At 55.8% G+C, this 19,240-nt stretch overlaps 1 protein-coding gene across 7 annotated transcripts in view; it reads left to right on the top strand.

Annotated features, from left to right (window-relative positions):
- The window catches only part of POU2F2 (POU class 2 homeobox 2), a 73,006-nt gene that overhangs the window by 45,983 nt on the left and 7,783 nt on the right, over positions 1–19,240 (top strand). For 3 of the 7 annotated variants that reach the window (XM_036834957.1, XM_036834956.1, XM_036834961.1), the window contains 7 exons: positions 4,971–5,036; positions 5,149–5,183; positions 5,328–5,384; positions 8,437–8,553; positions 8,803–9,033; positions 18,913–19,018; positions 19,109–19,200. In XM_036834957.1, coding sequence (XP_036690852.1) covers positions 4,979–5,036; positions 5,149–5,183; positions 5,328–5,384; positions 8,437–8,553; positions 8,803–9,033; positions 18,913–19,018; positions 19,109–19,200 — 696 coding nt within the window. In that variant the 5' untranslated portion in view covers positions 4,971–4,978. Of the gene's footprint in view, positions 1–4,970; positions 5,037–5,148; positions 5,184–5,327; positions 5,385–8,436; positions 8,554–8,699; positions 9,034–18,912; positions 19,019–19,108; positions 19,201–19,240 lie in introns of those variants that run through there. The other 4 variants (XM_036834963.1, XM_036834962.1, XM_036834960.1 and 1 more) reach the window with 2 other exon arrangements.

Below are 19,240 nucleotides of genomic sequence, written 5' to 3'. Positions count from 1 at the left end.
GGGCTTAAAAGTTTCTGATGCCTAGGTCTCTGTCCCAATGAAATCAGAGTGTCAGGGGAGGGATTAGGCATCAGTATATCTCTAGAGTCAAAAGAGAGAGAGAGATTGAGAGAGAGAGAGAGAACCCTGCCTGGGCCAAGGCTGAGACAGCCTCCAGGATGATCAGCCTCTGCAGGCCCCTTGCCAGGCTCGCCATGCCCTCGAGAGTGCCCATTAACACATCACTTAGCTGTGGGTCGTGGTGGAAATGGAGTTCCCTATTCATTGCTGGTGGGGATGATTTGATGAGACCCTTTTCTTGGGTTGGGCTCTGATGGAGGAGAAGGAGAGGACAGCAAAAGAGGCCTGGGCGAAGGACAGCTCTGGCCACTTTGCCGTTGGCCTGGCTGAGCGCTGCAGGGGTGCACGGGCTGTGTGGGAGCTGGGGGTAGTGGGGGGCAGGATTAGTGAGGATAAGGGAAATAGAGTGGTGGAAATTTCCCCTCAAACCACTTTTTCCTCTGCAGCCAGTATCCCTGCAGAGGGGATGTTACCTTAAATGTTTAGGTTGGAGCTGCTTGGGGACCGGGGCTGAGGGTCGAAGTGTCATGTGACAGCAGGGAGAGGAGACTCTTTCATGCTCTCGTTCATTCCAAAGACACAGTCCCAGACTGTGCAGCCTGGGCCCTAAGGAGCCCACAGTCTGGGGCAGGGGTCACTCTCCAGGCTGTCAGTGTGTGTTAGGGGACAGGGGGACTCCAGATGAGAGAGGCACTGACCGCCTGGGCAGTCAGGGAGGACCTCACAGAGGAGGTGACGTGGAGCTGGCGACTTAAAGAGGAGCAGGAGTTTGCTAGTCGAGGAGGAGAGGGTCGCCCCAGGTGGGAGAAGAGCAGAGGCGAAGGCCTGGAGGAGGGAGAACAGGGCCACCCTTGTTCATTCAACCCACACATCCCGTTGGGGACCCCAGATGAGTCAGAGCTGCCCCTGAGGGGTTCCTAGCCTGAAGGAGGAGACATTCTGGGGCCCAGATGGCTACAGCCTTTAGGACAGTGACAGAGGAGATGGAGCCAGGGTGGAGGGAACAGGGGAGAGACCCTCTGCCTGAAGTCATCAAGGGTGGTGACTTCATGGAGGACAGAGCCTGTGCTGGGTCCTGAAGGATGAGTAGGAGATCGCCAGGCAGATAGAGTGGGGAACAGCGTTCCAGGCAGAGGGACCAGCCCATGCCAAGGCCTCAGGAAACATTTGTTAAATGGCAGACAGACAGCAGGACAGAGGCAGGAACAAGTAAGAGACAGAGAGAGCTGCAGGGAAGGACGGACGCTCAGCAAACATAACTTGTTCTTCTGAGCTGGGTAATGCTGGGGACCGAGCAATGAGTCAGACCAGGCCTGCCCTCTGGTCTAGTGGGAAAGGACTGGGACACAGGGGACCACAGCCCTGCGGGCTCGGGGCTAGGACGGCGAGAAGGCACGACCAAGGGAGGCTGCATTAGTTTGCTAGGGCTGCCATAACAAAGTACCCCAGACTGGATGGCTTAAACAACAGAAATTTATTTTCTCAAAATTCTGGAAGCTAGAAGTCCAAGGTCAAGGTGTCAGCAGGGTTGGTTTCTTCTGAGGCCTCTCTCCTTGGCTTGAGATGGCCGTCTGCTCCCTGTGTCTTCACATGGTCTTCCCTCTGGGCATGTCTCTGTCTCAATCTCCTCTTCTTATAAGGACCCCAGTCATATTGGATCAGAGCCCACCCTAAGGGCCCTAAGGGTCTCATTTTAACTTCATTACCTCTTTAAAGATCCTATCTCCAAAGACAGTCACATTCTGAGGTACTGGGGGTTAGGACTTCAACATAGGAATGTTGGGGGACACAGCTCGGCACATAAGAGAGGCCGAGAATGAGCATGGACTTTCTGGGGTGGAGGTGAGGTCAGAGGCCACCCTGGTCTGTGAGCAGGAGGGGCGTTCGCTAGCTAGGTGGGGAGTAAAGAACCTGAAGGTCTGGACTTCCCGTCAAGCAGAGGGAGATACCTGGTGTGGCTAAAGAGAAAGTTGCATAAGTGGCAAGAGATCGGCAGCAGCGGGTGACAAGGGTCACACCCTAAAGGCCAGGATGAGGAACCTGGGCTTTTCTTAGGAGGCGGGGAGCCATGGAAGGGTTCAGGGCCAGGCGAGGAGCTCCCGTGGCAATGCGGACACTGGCTGGAGGGAGGGGCCGGGGAGGGGGCTGGGGCACGGCTTTCAGGGATGCTGGGAGGGGTGGGATTTAGGGCCACGTTAGGATTTGTGGTTGTCTGGAGCAGGGCCAAGGTCTGGGAGATTTAGAGCCAGGATCAGGCAGGACTCCCGCGTCTGATGCACCAGAGTCGGGGGGGGGGGCCTCATCCCCTGGCTCCGTTTGTGACCTCCTGTGTCTCTCAGCATCCTTAACCACTTGCTGCCCCCTTCCCAGTGCCCAGAAACAGGGCCTGAGCTCCTGTAGCATCTGGGCACCTGCACCCTAACACTCATAAGCTTATGCCTTAATAGGACTATATGCTGGCTTATTATTTTTATTGTTATTAGCTTAAAATTTTATTTATTTATTTGGTTGTGCCGGGTCTTAGTTGAGGCTGGCCGGCTTCTTAGTTGCAGCACGTGGGTTCCTTTAGTTGCAGCTCAAGGGCTCCTTAGTTGTGGCTCGCGGGCTCCTTAGTTGCGGTTCGCAGGCTCCTTAGTTGCGGCATGCGTGTGGGATCTAGTACCCTGGCAGGGATCGAACCCGGGCCCCCTGCATTGGGAACGTGGAGTCTCAACCACTGCGCCACCAGGGAAGTCCCAACTCAAAATTTTTTTCTTTTTTTGTGAAAACATACCATACATAAAGTGCTCGAATTTTAAGCGTACAGCTTGATGAATTTTTACATATGTGTAGACCCACATAAACACCAAACAGAACATTTCCAACCCCTTGCGGGCTTCCTCACACCCTCTCCCGGTTAGCACCCCCCAAAAGGTGCCCACTAATCGGACCTTAATCATCTGATGTCATCCTGACTGTTGCTGAGTTTCACATAATTGGAGTCCTCCTGTCTGTCCACTTTTGTGTCTCACGTCTTTACCCCGGCATCATGTTTGCGAGATTCAGCGTGTGTGATGCAGGAGTTGGTTCTTTTCCCCGGCTGTGGAGTATTTCGTTGTATGGATGTACCAGTGTTGTTGGCCCAGTCCCGTTAATGGGCCCTGGAGCTCTTTCCAGTGGCGGGGAGTGGTTATGAAAGCGCCGCTGGGAACACGCGTGCCGGCGGTGGTGATGGTGGGCAGGACGCTCCTTCCTCTTGGATGGACGCCCGGGAGTGGATGTGCTGGGCCACAGGGAAGGGGCACCGCTCGGCTTTCCTGAATCGTGCTTGTATTGATTTACACTCCCACCAGCAGTGTGTGACCTGGCTTTTTAATCAGGAATTTTAAATCCGAGTGGCGTGCCGTGTCGAGTAATTGCAAAATTTCTGGACTTTTTTTTTTTTTTTTCAGTTGGTGACGCTGTCCCAGCTCTCTCTCTAGCTGGCCTTCTTTAAATATCTTGGATGCAGAGCACGCTAGAGTTGGATAGCTCCTTTGATAGGGTGGGGTCTTGGTGGGGATTTGGAGTGAGCTGTAGGGGAGACTTTAGGGTCAGAGTCAGGGTCAGGAGTAAGGTCTGAGGCCGAGTTGGGAGTCGAGGTCAGATGAAGGACTCGGGCCGTCTGGACAGGAGTTGGGAATCAGGGTGGGCAAAGGGGATTCAGAACGGGTCAGGCAGAAACCCAGATTTGTGCGGGGGTCTAGGACCAGGAAGGACTGGGTTCAAGTCGGAGTCAGGGTGAGCTTGGGTTGGGATGACGGTGGTGAAAGTCACGACGGGCCCATCAGAGACCGTAGAGATACTGATCGGAAGTGGGAGCCCTGGAGTCACGAAGACCCAGGTCCGATCAGGGTGCCTCTGCTGCCTCACTGTGTTCTTGGGGAGGTGCCATCCACCCCTGGAGCCTCAGTTTCCTCCTCTGTAAAATGGGGGTAATATTAGCACCAACTGCCGGCGTGAGCTCTGAATCATACTTGGCACTGTGCTTGGCCCTGGTAACACTCACCTTCCCGTGACCAGCATCAGAGAGCTGTGAGGACGGGGGTTTGTCTCCATTGCTTTGTGTCCCCTGCTCGCCACTCCCCTCGGCCACCTCCTTTCATTTCCTCGGCCCTGCGGAACTATAGAGTGGGATCGCGTCTGTAGGGGCAGGGACCGTAGGTTGGATTGGGGTGTGCAGCTGCAAATCAAGGCTGAAGTCCCAGGTAAGGTCTAAGATTAGGTTTGAGGACAAGGTCGGGGCAGAAGCGGATGGGGTCGGGGTCACAGAGATCAGAGTGGGGCCATCTGTGTGCTGAGTCCCTGAAAGGGAGGCCAGTGGGAGTGGGGTACGGACAGGAAAGTGGTGGGCCAGGGAGGGGGCCGGAGGGCGGCTGAATCACCGCCGGTAGATCTGACGACTCGTTCCTTTGGGGATGCTGCAGTCCCCTCACACCTCCCAGGCCCTACTCAGAGTGGAAAACATGCCTCACCGAAACCTGGTGAGGCAGGACGGGCGCCGGGGCGGCAGCCTGAGAGGAAGCCTAAGGCTGACTCGCTGCTCTGGAGCAGTCTCCCCCTGGGCGGCCAGAGCCTTGTCAGGACCGACGGCCAACCTCGACCCTCCCACCCTGCCCCAGGGTCTCACGGGGGGTCGGGGGCTGACCCTCCCTGTGCCACCTCCTGGAGGGGTGAAGGGGATCCCCAGGGCCCGAAGGGCCCTCTCCTGTCCTGCCGGAGGAGAGCAGAGGCTCAGAGCAGAGGGCATGTCTCCCGGAAAGAGACACTTGCAAGGCGGCAGGGGGTGTGGGAGTATTTGGGGAGAGGCTGGGGTGGTGCCGGAGGAGGGGCCCCAGAGCTCTTCAGGCTTCTGCACCCTCACCCCACTTGCATCCCTCCTCTGTCCCCAGAAATAAGAATGTCTAAGCCCCTGGAGGCCGAGAAGCAAGGTCTGGACTCCCCATCAGAGCACACAGGTGAGTGGGGAAGGGAGCAGGGAGGGCAGAGGTCACCACGGGCGGAGTGCAGGTGCGCTGGGGGAGTTTTGGGGGTGGCTCGTGACAACTCACCCTGCCCCTCTCCTTGCAGACACGGAAAGAAATGGACCAGACACTAACCATCAGGTCAGGAGGGAGTGGATGAGCAGGAGGGGTGGGGAGGGGGAGGGGGAGAAGGGAGCAGAGGGGAGCTGTGTGGGGGAGGGGCAGGGTGTCAGAAGCTGCTTCATCTCACTGTTCCCATCTCCCACCCCAACTCGCTCTTTGCAGAACCCCCAGAATAAGACCTCCCCGTTCTCTGTGTCCCCGACTGGCCCCAGCACCAAGGTAAGCACCTGTCAGGGCAGCCAGGGCAGGGGGAGAGGTGTCCTGCGATGGGCCGGGTTTGGCATTTGGGAGAGGGCCCAGGGCCTGGTACCTCGGTGACGGGACTCCTCCCGCCGCCCCTTCTCACCCTCGGGCTCCCGCCCCAGGCCTGTGACTCACCAGGGCTCCTTCCCCTTCCCTGGGGGAGTGGGGGTGGCCAGGGAAATCCCCCCCAGAGCCCCAGGGCGATGAACAACAGGAAGCTGAGGGCCCCGCCCCCATCCCAACGTCCCTGACCGAACAGGGGCCGGCCCCGCCCCCCCATCCCCCCAAGCACACACTCAGGGGCCAGCGGAGGACTGGGGAGCAGGGAGGGGAGGGCAGGCCCAGTGAGGATGCTGGAGGAGAGGACGGTGGGGAGGCCGGAAGTGACCACGTAGAGCAAATGCCAGATCCAGATGGGGCCCTGCTCCTGGGCACTGCTGGGCTTCCTGGGGTGTCTGGGGCCCAGGTCTCCACCCTCCAGTGTGGCGGGGGCAGCCGCCAGGTCCAGAGGCCCGAAGATGGCGCAGAGGGCAGGGACAGAGGAGGAGGCACGTGCAGGACTCCTGACCCTGACCCTGGCCAAAGGTGGCAGAAGGATGGGGCGTGGGCACCAGGAACTGCTCTGTGACCATGGGAGAATCACTCCCCCACTCTGGCCTTTCGGTTTCCTCTTCTCTAACATGGGAAATGGGGGTGGGGGGTGGAGAGGGGGATCTCTGAGGTCCCTTCCATGGCTGGTGTGCCTTGATCTGCTTGGTGGGCAGGTGTCTTGTTCTGAGGGCGCTGGACGGGACCCAGGGAGAAGGGCTCGGACTCTGACCGTCTTCCCTCTGATCTCAGGCTGGGCTCTGGCCATAGCCCTGGGAGCCGAGAGCGTCCGTCACCCCCACCCCCAGCTCCAGCCCTCCCTCAGCTGAATCTCTGCAGCCTCTCCTTGCTCCGTGGCAGCCCTGCTTCTCCCCTAGGAGACTAGTGGGGCCCAAGGAAGAAAGGGTTCTCGCTCCCCTTCCCCAGCCTGGGCCTGCTTCCCGGGGAAAGCCTGAGGCAGAGAGCGCAGCAGCGGCCTCTGGCTCTGGGTCTCCATCCACACCTGGTCTCCGCGCCTGGCCTTTGCTGCCCCACCTCACTGCATCTCTTCTGTGTCAGTCTTTCCCTAATTGCAGTGATTCATGTGCTTCCATCATGATTTCAGACAAATGCACACACCACTGTGTTCAATTATTTACATCACAATTTTGTTGAATTGGCTCAATTAAAAAAAAAAACATTTTATTATGGAAAGTATGAAGCAGATACAAAAGTAGAAGGAAGACCATAGCGAAAACAAACATCCAGGTACCTGTCAATCGGCCTCAACAATTATCAACTCATGAGCTGTCTTGCTTTTTCAACAGCTGAAATAAAACGTTTTTTTAAATGGAAATTTCATGAATGGAAAACCAGAATCACTTGCCATGGAAATAAATACAATGATTATTAAAATGTACCCAGAGACTCTTGCCTACTGTCGGATATAAGCCTGAGACCGGTTCTCTGTTTGTTAAAAGGGGCGATTAGCCAGGGTTGGAAGGTGTTAGAGACGTCCTAGCACCTACTGGAGACTTAAAAGAGAGAGAAGGAAAGAGCCCCGAGAGGGATAGTGTTCTCACCATGGCACGCAGTGTTGGTTTTTTAAAAACTTTTAATTAAAATATGACACACACTTAGATCCTCAGTGTACAGCTCTGTGGATTTTCACAAACTGGCCACCTGTGTCACCAGCACCAGATCAAGAAACAGAACATGACCAGACTTCCAGAAGGCCCTTCATTTCCCCTCCAGGACAGCCACTGCCCTGACTTCTAGTATTTACTGTTGTTTCACGCTGCATCCCCATACCCCTTAGACTTTCTGACACTTGTACCCCGTCCCTTGGGGCATGCCACTCACCCTCTGTTATTTGGCCCTTTCCCAGGCCTCTGTCTGTCTGTCTATCTCAGTCCGTATTGCAAATGCCACGCTCGCTCCTGCCAAGTCACTGTGTTGCCTTGCACAAGATGCTTTCCCTCTCTGGATCTCCTTTTGCAAAACACTGTTGGGACACTGGGCTGAAGGATGATCCCTAATGTCCCCTCTGGGCCTGAGAGTGGGCGACTCATCAAGCCACACCTCCCACCCCATGTGTCTTTCACCAGCAGACCTCTCAGGCAAGGCCACCATTGTCTGGTATTTTCAGGTAGGAGAGGGAGAAGGCTGGCACCCCTCTAAGCTGGTCTGTCCTACGTGGTGGATGCGAGATGCATCTTTATCCTCCACAGAGAGAGGAGGAGGGGCTCAGCGGACTCTGGGGTGGAAGCTGAGAGCTGGCAGCACCTGGGCCACATGTGGCCTGCAGACGTCCTTTGCTGCTGGTCCTGCAGCATTTTTGCTTTGGTTTTTTGCCGGCAGAAGCAGGGTGGGGCTGGGCAGGCCTCCCCCTTCTGGCAGGCGGGCATGCTCTTTTCAGCCCACTCCGTCCACACTTGCCCAAATCACCCATTTGTGCTGTCTGCCTGCTTCCTTAGGCTTTGAATTCATGACCCATATTCTAAGGCGGTGATTTTTATTTCATACCCTAATCCTCTTTCATCCAATAAAGTCTTACTCCACTGGACAGATAAGAGGTCCACCTCTGGCTGAAGCAGATGAGGGGTGTGGCACACAGGACCCCCTTCTTTGATGTCCCGGGGCCCCCACTGGCATCCTTTCCCATTTTAAAGATGGGGAACTGACCCCCAGGAGGGTAAAAGCGCTCTCCAAAGGTGACCCTCTCCTGTCGGGAGTTCGGGTGCAGAGGGTGTGTTAGCCTTTTCTGACTGGTGCGGAAACTGAGGCCAGAAAGGTGGGCCGAGGTCCCCGCGGGCCTGGCCTCCGCACCCCAGTCTTCTCCCTTGGCGGCGCGGGGCTGCCGTTGCCACACACGTGCCCTCTCTTTGGTTCACAGGTGGGCATTCTCTCTGGCCTCCACTTAACATTCTGGGGTCCCGGACCCTGCCTCTCTCCCCCCCAGATCAAGGCTGAAGACCCCAGCAGTGACTCAGCCCCAGCGGCACCCCTGCCCCCCCAGCCGGCTCAGCCGCATCTGCCCCAGGCCCAACTCATGTTGACGGGCAGCCAGCTAGCCGGGGTAAGTACTTGGGGTGCACGGGGGCAGGGACAGGCCAGCCCCCTCCCGTCTGTTACAGGACTGGTGGCCTGGGGTGTCCCGCCCGGGCCACAGCCGCGGCCACTCTCTCAACACCTGCCTCTTGCCCTCCTCTGTCCTCCTGGAAGACCCGCCCCCTAACCCGCTTGGCTCAGGCGCTAACCCCTGTCTGCTTTCTCTGCTCCCCCCATGCCCCTCCTCTGGCCCCCGCTGCCCCCGCCCGGCCCACAGCTCACGGCGCTGATGCCAGCTCAGCAGCAGCTCCTCCTGCAGCAAGCGCAGGCCCAGCTCCTGGCCGCCGCGGCCGCCGCTGCCTCCTCTTCCTCCTCCTCCTCCTCCTCCTCGACCTCGCAGCCCCCAGCCTCCTCCGGGGGAGGCGACCTGCCGCCACCACAACCTGCCAGCCAGCCCCCCGGGACCCCACAGCTCACCCTGTCCCAACCCATCCAGCTCACAGCACAGGTAAGGGCAGCCCCGGGGAGCACACGCCCTCCAGCGGAGGCCCCGAGGAAGCCGAGGCGGTGCAGGGGGCTGGCTGGTCCACGCGGACCGTTCTGACCACCAGCGCTGGGCCAGGCAGCCCCCGGCAACCCCAGGAAGCCTCGGGAGATGCTGCCACCCATCTCTCAGAGGGGTAAAGCGAGGCTCAGAGGGAGGACACCCTCCGCGCGAGGGGCGTGCTCGACTCTCTGCTTTCTGTGCATCTCGCTGAGGTTCACAGTCACCTGGGAGGCTGACACGTTATCCTCAGTTTACAGCAGAGGAAACCAGGGGTCACCTCCATGCACAGCACCTGTGTGGGTACAAAAGAAAGGCTGAGAATCAGAATCGGTGCCCCACACCGAGCGCCCTGGCTCCTCCAGTGAGACGCTCTTTCAGAAAGGGGCCTGTGGTCTGTGAGTTAGGAAACTCTGCATTCTCTCTCCGCATTCTGGAGACTTCTGGTCTACGTGGAATCATGCATGAGTGGCTGTATTAGCTTCCAGGGCTGCCATAACAAAGTATCACAAACTGGGTGGCTTAAAACAACAGAGATGTATCATCTCAGACCAGAAGTCCAAAATCAAGGTGTCAGCAGAGCGGGGGTGTCTCTTGAGGCTCTAGGGGAGAATCCCTCTTTGCCTCTTCTCGCTTCTGGTGGTGCAGGAAATCGTTGGCTTTCTCGTAGATGGATGACTCCAGTCTCTGCCTCTGTCATCATGTGGCCATCTTTTCTCTGAGTGTGTCTGTCTCTGTGTCCAAATTGCCCCTTCTTATAAGGACACCAGTCATTGGATTAGGGTCCACCCTAATGACCTCCTTTCAACTTGATTACATCTGCAAAGACCTCGTTTCCAAACAAGGTCATATTTATAGGCACCAGGGGTTAGAACTCCTACCGTTTCTTTTTTTTTTTTTTTTTTTTAATGGCCGCGCCACGCGGCATGTGGGATCTTAGCTCCCCGACAAGGGATCGAACCCGTGCCCCCTGCAGTGGAAGCATGGAGTCTTAGCCACTGGACCACCAGGGAAGTCCCCTACCATATCTTTTTAGGGGACACAATTCAACCATGATATTGGCCAACAGACTTCCCATAAGGATGGTTGGCGGGAGCAGAGTAGAAGCTGGGCAGGCCTCCTCTTCCGACAGGCTGCTCTTTCCAGCCCATCCCTTCCTTCCACCCCTGCCCATGTCACCCATTTGTGCTGTTAACCTGGTTGCCATAGAGCGTTTGAGTCTGTGGCCCGTGTTCCAGGGCAGTGAAGGGCCTGGGGAGTCCTACAGCGAGGGATTGGCCTACGCTGTCTACACCAGGGAGCTGTCCAGCGCCCGCGAGGCTGTCCCCTTGACAGCGGTCGGCCTTTGGTGGGCCCGTTCCACTGCTGACCAGCACTCCCATTTGGGGCTGTGCTTAACACTGAGTGCGTCTCTGTCTCCTTAGAGCTTCCTGCCGCTGGGCCTGGCTCTGCAGAAACGCAGAGCAAGCTGGCCTCGCTGCTTTGTAGCGACTCTTCCAAACAGATCCTCCCAATGCCTGGCTTGCCACCGTTGCCATAGGTAGTCTGTTGGGTGCTGCCTTTGTACCAGGCACTATGCTAACGTGACCTCCTTGAATCCACAAATCCTCATCCTGGCCAAGGCGCTGGCAGGGGGGAGGGGCGGGGGTGCCGGGGAGGCAAAGTGACTTGCCTAACCCCAGGTCACACTGTGAGCTCAAGTGGCAGAGCCAGCCTGGAAGCCAGGGCTCTAACCACGTGATCTGGGGCTGCTGCCTCTAACTGGCACCCCTCCCACCCCGGCCACCAGAGACCCCAGCAGCCGGTGATCTGTTTGCCTTGTGGCACACACGGCTCTTCGCTGAGCAAGGTCGAGGCTCAGGGCTCCTCCAGTCTTGGTGTTCCTGCTCCTGTTCTCCTTTCTACCTGGAAGTCAGCCCCCTCCCTTTACCTGGAGAGCTCCTCTCCATCCTTTAAGCCCCAGCTTGGGAGCCTGCACCTCCAGGAAGTCTTCCATGACTTCCCTCCCTCCAGCTGGTTTGATTTCCTGCCTCCTGCCTCCTCTGGGGGCCCCCAGCCCATTGCCTCTCCTTCTGCCACAGCCCTGATCACCCAGGGCTGTGTCCACATATGCCCTCGGAAATGTCTGTTGAAGGAGCACAGGCTGCAGGGAGGGAGGAGGGATGGGGCAGCCTAGCGCAGACCCAGCCAGGCCCTCAGCCCCTGTGAGCGGCAGGCACTCCTTCTGTTCATACCCCCCCCAGAACCACCTCTTCCGGACTCCCTACGGACACCAGCAGCCTCAGGCTGACCCTCTGCCACCTGTAACCTGCCCAGGCCCTGATTCTCAAGGTCCCCTCGAATCCCTCCCGCCCAGCCCTTTCCTCTCGCTCCTCCTGCCCCAGCTTCCCTCAGCTCTGATCTCCATCTGTGTCCTGCAAGTGCAAAGCTGGGCTGAAGTTGTTTTCTGGGAGTTCTGTCACCCTGTGACCTCACTTCCCCAACAGACCAATGTTTATCCCGTACAGCCCATGAGCCGGTCACCATACTGCGCCCAGGCCATGGTGGGGACCACCGTCCTTCTGCCCTCACTGCCCGCTGCAGCCACAGCCGGCCTCGGCCCTGGGCTTGACCCGCTCCCCAGCCTGTGTCGTCTGCCTGCCCGTGCAACTGCCTGTGCCTGCTCAGCTCTGTCCTGCCCTCGTTTCGCAGACACTTCCCGCCTCCTGCGTCAGGCCCTGGTGGGAAGCAGGCATGACTCAGACCCAGCCTTGTCCCCAGAGGGGCTCCCTGTCTTGTAGGGAAACAGACACACCAATGAGCCACTAAGAAATGCTTTACCTGAAAAATAATAAGAAAGTCAAAAAGCATCCATAACCCTATCACTTTAAAATTATATAAAGTACGAAGGGAAAGTCCCCCTTCTGTGCCTCTAATGCCAACTTCCAAAGGAATGTCGGTCAGTTTGGCAGGAACCTTCCCTGCATTTCCCTAGCCTGTACAGAAGGGACAGTTATAATACAGTTTTACCACTGACTTTTTCAATTTTTTTGGCTGCGCCCCTCGGCTTGTGGGATCTTAGTTCCCTGACCAGGGATTGAACCCGGGCCCTCGGCAGTGAAAGCACAGAGTCCTAACCACTGGACCACCAGAGAATTCCCTATAATACAGGTTTACAATTTGTGTGTCCAGCACTCAACTCAGCATGATGCTTTCTACCGAGGGGGCCACACAGACGTTTACTGAATCAATGAGGGATGTTTTGCTGCAGCTTTTCAATCAAGGGTAGGGAAGACATCTCTCCAGGGGAGTAATTCAGAATGCCTGGGGTAGGGTAGGCATTGACTGAAAATTTACATTAACTGTTAAAACATCATTTTGTATTTGGAGAGCAGCGGCAGTGGGGGCGGGGAGGAACGTCCCTATTTTTGTAACATGACCACGGCAAATAAAGCTTGAGAAGATCTTTCAGGGGGGTAGGACCTAGTGAAGAAGGGTTTCCCAGAGAAACCTGCTGGATGTGGTGGGGATGCGGGAAAAGAAAGGGGGCTGTGTCTGAGGGAGTCAGGGAAGGCTTCCTGGAGGAGGTGGTATCTGAACCGAGGGGGGAACAAGTAGGAGTTTACCAGGTGGATGAGCTGGGGAAAGGGTTCCAGGCGTGGGACTGGTAAAGGCAAAGAGAGAGAGCAGGGCAGGCTTGGGGAGGTGAGGGGTGAGAGGCAGCAAAGAATGAGCCAGGTGTGGGTGTCAGTGGGGCCACAGCCACACTCTAGGCAGCTGAAGAGGAAAAGGGAATGTTTGGCTCAGATCACAGAAAAGGCCCAGCCTGACATCAGGCCTGGCCCCAGGGATCTGTCTCCCTTTTCATTCTGGGTCGGGCATAATGGGTACCAGCACTTCAAGACTTGCAGCCACCCCGCCCAGAGAGATAAAACACACCCAGTGGCCAGGTTTGAGTCGTTGCCCCCAACTCCCGGGAAGGTGGGGTCAGCCCCACCTGGACTGCGTGACCTGAGAGAGGAGGAGGGCAGGTCCCCAAGAGGAGGAGGTGGGTCCTGCTGCTGGAGAAGGGGTGGGGGATGCCAGGTCAGCTCAGCCACCCACCTGGCACCACAGGCCCCAGAGTCCAGGAGCTGGGCCGGTCCAGAGGCATGCCAGTCACTCCAGGACTCCTGGGTTGGGATCTGCTGTTGCTTGTCTGTCCTGGAATTTTAGCATGAAGTAGCATGGAATGTAATGTGCAATTGGCAGGTAGGTGTTCTTTTTCTCCCTGTTGAATGGTTCTCTGCTCCACGGTGTTCTGCCCCAGTCGCCAGGACCTCGTGGGCTCCATGTGGCAGGGCCAACCTCTGGGGGACGGGGGTACGTAGCAGATCCGACGCTAGAGACAGGCTACCTGTGTCCACCCCCCACCTCCAACCTTTAGAGCTTCCCCTAGTGGAGGGACTGGAATAATCATAGTCGTTTATTCATTCAACGAATACTTATCGAGCACCTTGTGTATGCCAGGTGCTCATTCATGGCCCTGAGGGGACAGCTGTGAACAAGGCAGAGGTGGCTGCCCTTGAGGACATTATGTTCTAGTGGCGAGACAGTAAACAAGTAAACATATCAGCAAAACAAGACGGTTTTTGCATAAGTGTAATGAAAAAAATGACACAGGGCGCTGTCCTAGGCGGAGGAAGCCACTTTTTTTTTTTTTCTTGCCGCGCTGCACAGCGGCGGGCGTGCAGGATAGGGGATGGAACCTGTGCCCCCTGCAGTGGAAGCGCAGTGTCTTAACCACTGGACCGCCAGGGAAGTCCCAAGGGAGGAAGCCACTTTTAATGGGGTGGTCAGGAGAAGTTTCACTGAGAAGGTGGCCTTTGAGAACCGAGACCTGAATGAGTCAGGCATGAAGAAGGCAGTGGGAGAGATTAGGAAAGGGCAACAGCAAGTGCAAAGGTCCTGAGGTGGAAACCAGCTTGACTTGTTCAGGGTACAGGGGAAAGTGAAATGGCTGGAACAGAGTGAGCGGGAGACAGATCACTGGTGAGGTGGGGAGGCAGGCAGGCAGGACTGGCTTTTGCAGGGCCTCGTAGGCAAGATCAAGGAGTTTGGAATGTGTGCTGGGTATGATGGGAGGTTGTTGGGGGTTCTAAGCTGGCGAGGGTCCCAAATGACCCTTTACAAAGCTCCCTCCAGCTGCTGTGGGGAGAATGGACTAGGAGTAAGGAGTGGGAAGTCCTTGCAGGCATCGAGGGTGGGGGGGGGTGGCGATGAGGGTGAAGGTGGGGTCCGGGATGCTATTTTGTGTGGATCCGATAGGTCAAGGGTGACTCCTGGGATTTTGGCTTCAGAGATTGGTGGTGGTGAGGTGGTTTCCTGAGCTGGGGAAGGCAGGGGAGGAACAGGGTGTTTTGGAGGGTGGGGCTGGGGAACCAGGAGTTTCACTTTGGACGTGGTAGTGTTCAAAGAGTCTATTAATCACCCAAGTGGGAGACATCAAATAGGCAGATGGATATTTGGGGCTGAAGCTCAGTGGAGGGTCTGGGCGTGAGCTGGAAGTTGTAAGTTTTCAGGAAGAGGAAGGACTGGTGGGGCTCCCGCCCTCGAGAGCTCACGGGGTGACATGAGGCGGCTGATGTGAGGGTGCAGTGCTAGCAAATGCTGGTGTTGGAGGAGTAGGTTGTGATTTCCAAAATGCTTTGAGAATAATAATATTACTCAGGCCTCAAAACAACCCAGTGAAGAGTTAGACAGTATTACTCCCATTTTATAGATGACAAAACTGAGCCCTGAGAGAAATGACTCAGTTAAAAAGGACTGCCATTTACGGAGGACCACTTCAGTGAACCAGGGATCAGACTAAACGTTCTACACCTGTTGTCTCATTTAATTCTTTAACAGCTCCATGAGGTAAGAATTATTGAGGTGTCACCTGAGGAAACTGAGGCTTAAAGAGGGTAAGGAACTGCCTGTGGTCTCACGGTGTGTAAGGGACAGAGTCAGGTGTCTGGCCATCTCCAGAGCCCAGGTCGTTCCAGGACACCGTGCATTGTCACCCTATACAGTAAGGCCCAGAGAGACAGCTGGCTTCCTCCAAGTCACACAGCAAGAAGCAGGCACGGGAGTTCCCTGGTGGTCCGGTGGTTAAGACTACGCACTTTCACTGCCAAGGGCCTGGGTTCAATCCCTGGTCGGGGAACTAAGATCCCCAAAGATCCCACAAAACAAAAACAAACAAACAAAAAAGAAAAAAAAAAAAAAAAGCAGGCACGATGGCCAAGACTCGAACCCTCACGGTTCTCAGCTGGAAGGGATCCTTGCGCCCCGAGGTGACCTTCCCACCCAGTGTGGGAACTCCCTCTGCACCATTCTGAGGGTGCAGTTTCACCCAGATGGCCCCCAGGATGGTGCTCACTGCCTCCCTAGGCAGCCCCTTCCACAATCGATTGCAAGTAACTTACATGGTCCCCAGACCCCATCCCTCCCCCACTCTGGACTTCACTCTAGGCTGTCCACGTCTTCGCAGCACGCAGTGTCCAGAACTGGTCATAATTTGCCGTTATCGGGGACGGCAAGTGAGTGTCGATGTGCGTGTCGACACCGTCCCCGCTGGGGCTGCGGGATGTAGCGTTTGAGGCCAGTCACGGGGGAGAGGGGAGTCGGCCCTGCGCGCTGGAGTGAGGCAACGCACCTGCGCGGCTCTGGGGCCCGGCGGCCTCTAGTTCCTGCTCGAGGCTGCCTCCTCCCCACCAGGTGGAACCAAGTTCACCCATATGAACCCATATGTGTCATATGAACCGTGTGTCTCAGTCTTTCTGCCCCCAGTCTGTGGCCAAGAGCCCACCTGTGGCAAAGCACAGCCAGTCTGCCCCCAAACACCACCAGTCCTAAGGGTTACCTTATTCATTCACTGAAAATTCATGGATTGCCCGTTCCATGCCTGCACTGGGGCAGGGGAGTGAAGAGAATACAGCGATGAGCAAGAATTTGTCTCCTCCCTTCTCGGTTTTAATGGGCTGTGCTAGTTCTCTGCTGGTTTTTCTCACGGGTTAGGGACAGAGCAGATGATCCGCTACGGGGGGCCCTGCGGAGCGCTGGCATCCCTCCGCCTACTCCAATTTCTCCACCCTCTGTCTCCGTCCTAACACGCCCCCAAGTGGCTTCAGCTGGCGTGCCGATTCAGATGGCTCTAGGTTATGGAGAAATGGCGCCTTCTACTGGCTAACCCCAGTCTCTTTTTTTTTTTTTTGGCTGCGTTGGGTCTTCGTTGCTGCGCGCGGGCCTTCTCTAGTTGTGGCGAGCGGGGGCTACTCTTTGTTGCGATGCGCGGGCTTCTCATTGCGGTGGCTCCTTTTGTTGCGGAGCTCGGGCTCTAGGCGCGCGGGCTTCAGTAGTTGTGGCATGCGGGTTGAGTAGTTCTGACTCATGGGCTTAGTTGTTCCGTGGCATGTGGGATCTTCCCCGACCAGGGTTCGAACCCGTTCTCCTTCGTTGGCAGGCGGAGTCTTATCCACTGCGCCACCAGGGAAGTCCCTAACCCCAGTCTTGAGGCAGCTCACTGTTCACCCAGAATCTTTTCTCTTTCTCCCCTTCTTGAATTCCTTTGGTCAACCAGCGTTTGGGGACCATCCACCACACCCAGGCACCTTTCTGCATGAGGGTTACAGTGAGGAATAAGGCAAACAAATCTGTGCCCTCGTGGAGCTGGCATCAACCCCTTTTGAGGAGACAGACAGGAAGCTGATATTGCTATGAGGGAAGGAAAAGAGCATAATGTAAGAGAGTGACGAGGGGAAAAAAATCTCCGTGTCAGAGCAGGTGGCCAGAGGAAGCCTCTCTGAGGAAGGGGCATTTGATAAAGGCTTAAATGATGAGGAGGGGCCAGTCCTGTGCAGATCAAGAAGTGGGGGGGGAATAGCACGTGCAAAGGCCCTGAGGTGGGGATTTCTGGGTTCAGTGGCAGGAGGGAGACCAGTGTGGCTGGATGAGTTAGGGAGTGAGAGAGTCGTGGGAGGTGAGGAAGGCCAGGTCATGCAGGGCCATGGCAAGCAGCTGGATGTACAATCGATATTACAAATTTGATGAAAAGGGACTTCCCTCCGGTCCAGTGGTTAGGACTCCACGCTTTCACTGCCAGGGCCCAGGTTCAATCCCTGGTCGGGGAACTGAGATCCTGCCAGCCACCTCACAGCCAGAAAAAGAAGAAGAAGAAGACAAAATTATAAAAACAAGATTAGGTATGGGGGTCTTGGAAGGGTCCACCGTAAATGGCAGGCCTTGAAGCCCAGGCTTCACTCACTGCCCAGGGTCAATCCAAGTGCGGAAGAGAAATAGCCAGGCAGGCCTTATTGGGTGGGTGGGGAGGGTCTCAAAAGGGAAGGCAGACTGGACGCAGTTTCAAAGGATATAGCGTAGGATGTCAAACTCCTTAAACTGTATTCTTAGATGATTAGCAGCTAGAGTGAGAAAGCTGAGAGGTCAGGGAGCATCTGGGGACTCTGTCCACTTTCTAAAGCACATGGAGAAAGCAGAGGCCTTTGCAGGTAGACAGGGAACAGCCTAGAACTCTAGCAAGACGAGTGGTTGGAAAAGCAGGGATGCTGGCCTAAGTGACTGCTCAACTGGGCGAGTGGGGGTGGGACACCTGGGTATTTATTCCTTTATTTGGACAAGATAAATGTTCAGAATTCAAGAGGTACAGAAGGGTTTATAGCGTTGCCAGTTTCTGGTATCGTTTTTTAAGTATAATCTGTGCATACCCAAGCAGGTACCAGGGTATAATTTTTTTTTTTTAACACAAACAGTAGCACATCATACCCACTGTTTTGCCTCTTGAGCTTTCCATTCAACAGGACATCTTGAAGATTGTTCCATATCAGGACAAAGAGTGTCCTCGATCTTTTTGATGAACGCGTAATATTCTGTCATAAAGATCTACCTTAATTCATTCACCCATCCCCTGCTGCTACACACTCAGCTTGTTTCCACTCTTTTGCTAAAACACTGCTTGCTACGGGGAGTATCCTTCTAGAGAGGTCATTCTGCACAAGTGCAAGTATATCCCTAAGATAAATTCCTAGAAGTGGAGTGGCTGAGTCAAAGGATATGTGTGCTGGTAATTTTGATAGACGTTGCCGGATTACCCTCTCGCCAGCGATGTGCAAGAATTTTTGTTTCCCCTCACGCCCCAACATAGTGTGTCATGCACTGTCATTAGGTAAAAATAGTATCTCAGTGCAGCTGTAGTGCGTCTGTCTCCAAATTTCCCCGTATTATATGGACACTAGTCGTACTGGATTAGGTCCCACCCTAATGACCTCATTTTAACGTGATCATCTGCAAAGACCCTATCTCCAAATGATGTCACACTCTGGGGTTCTAGGGGGTGGTTATGATTCCAACATATCTTTTTTTTTGGTGGTGGGTGGGGCGGAACACAATTCAACTCATAAGAGTGCCAGAGAGTTTTCCAAAGTCTCTGTACCAATTTAATCAGCTGCTAGGGGCTGGAGTATTTTAAAGCTAATCCCAGACATGATGTAATTTGCCTTGGGAGTGTTTTAAAAGGAAGGAAGACTTGGTCTGATTTACATTTTTAAATGATTCTATTTGTTCTGTGGGAATATAGGACAAGGCAAATATTTCATCAAGAAAGAAAGGGTAAATAAAGAGCGAGCCCTCCTGTGATGACCCATGTAGGATGCTCCGGCCTCCTGGGTGCCCTTAGCTCAGGGCTGCACCCAGTGACCCATGCTCCATCCCTCCACGCCTTATGCCAGCCTGCCCTGTGGCGCACCCCCCGGGGCTCAGGCGATGCAGAGGGAAGAGCCGGGCCAGGACTCAGGCTGTCGTTCTGTCCACCCCCCTCCCTGCCAGGACATCCAGCAGCTCCTCCAGCTTCAGCAGCTGGTGCTCGTGCCGGGTCACCACCTCCAGCCACCTGCTCAGTTCCTGCTGCCGCAGGCCCAGCAGAGTCAGCCAGGTAAGGCCCTCACCCTGGATGGCCTCCCCAGCGCCTCCACAGAGCTCTCTCTGCCCCCCTCACCCCGTGCGATCCCTCTTGTCCCCCCAGGCCTGCTACCGACGCCAAATCTATTCCAGCTACCTCAGCAAACCCAGGGAGCTCTTCTGACCTCCCAGCCCCGGGCGGGGCTGCCCACACAGGTGAGTGGTCCACTGAATGCGTCAGGCTGTGGCCAAATGG

The sequence above is a fragment of the Balaenoptera musculus genome, chromosome 19, assembly GCF_009873245.2.
Source record: "Balaenoptera musculus isolate JJ_BM4_2016_0621 chromosome 19, mBalMus1.pri.v3, whole genome shotgun sequence".
Taxonomy (NCBI): domain Eukaryota; kingdom Metazoa; phylum Chordata; class Mammalia; order Artiodactyla; family Balaenopteridae; genus Balaenoptera; species Balaenoptera musculus.
This window is presented reverse-complemented; position numbering and strand designations above follow the sequence as displayed.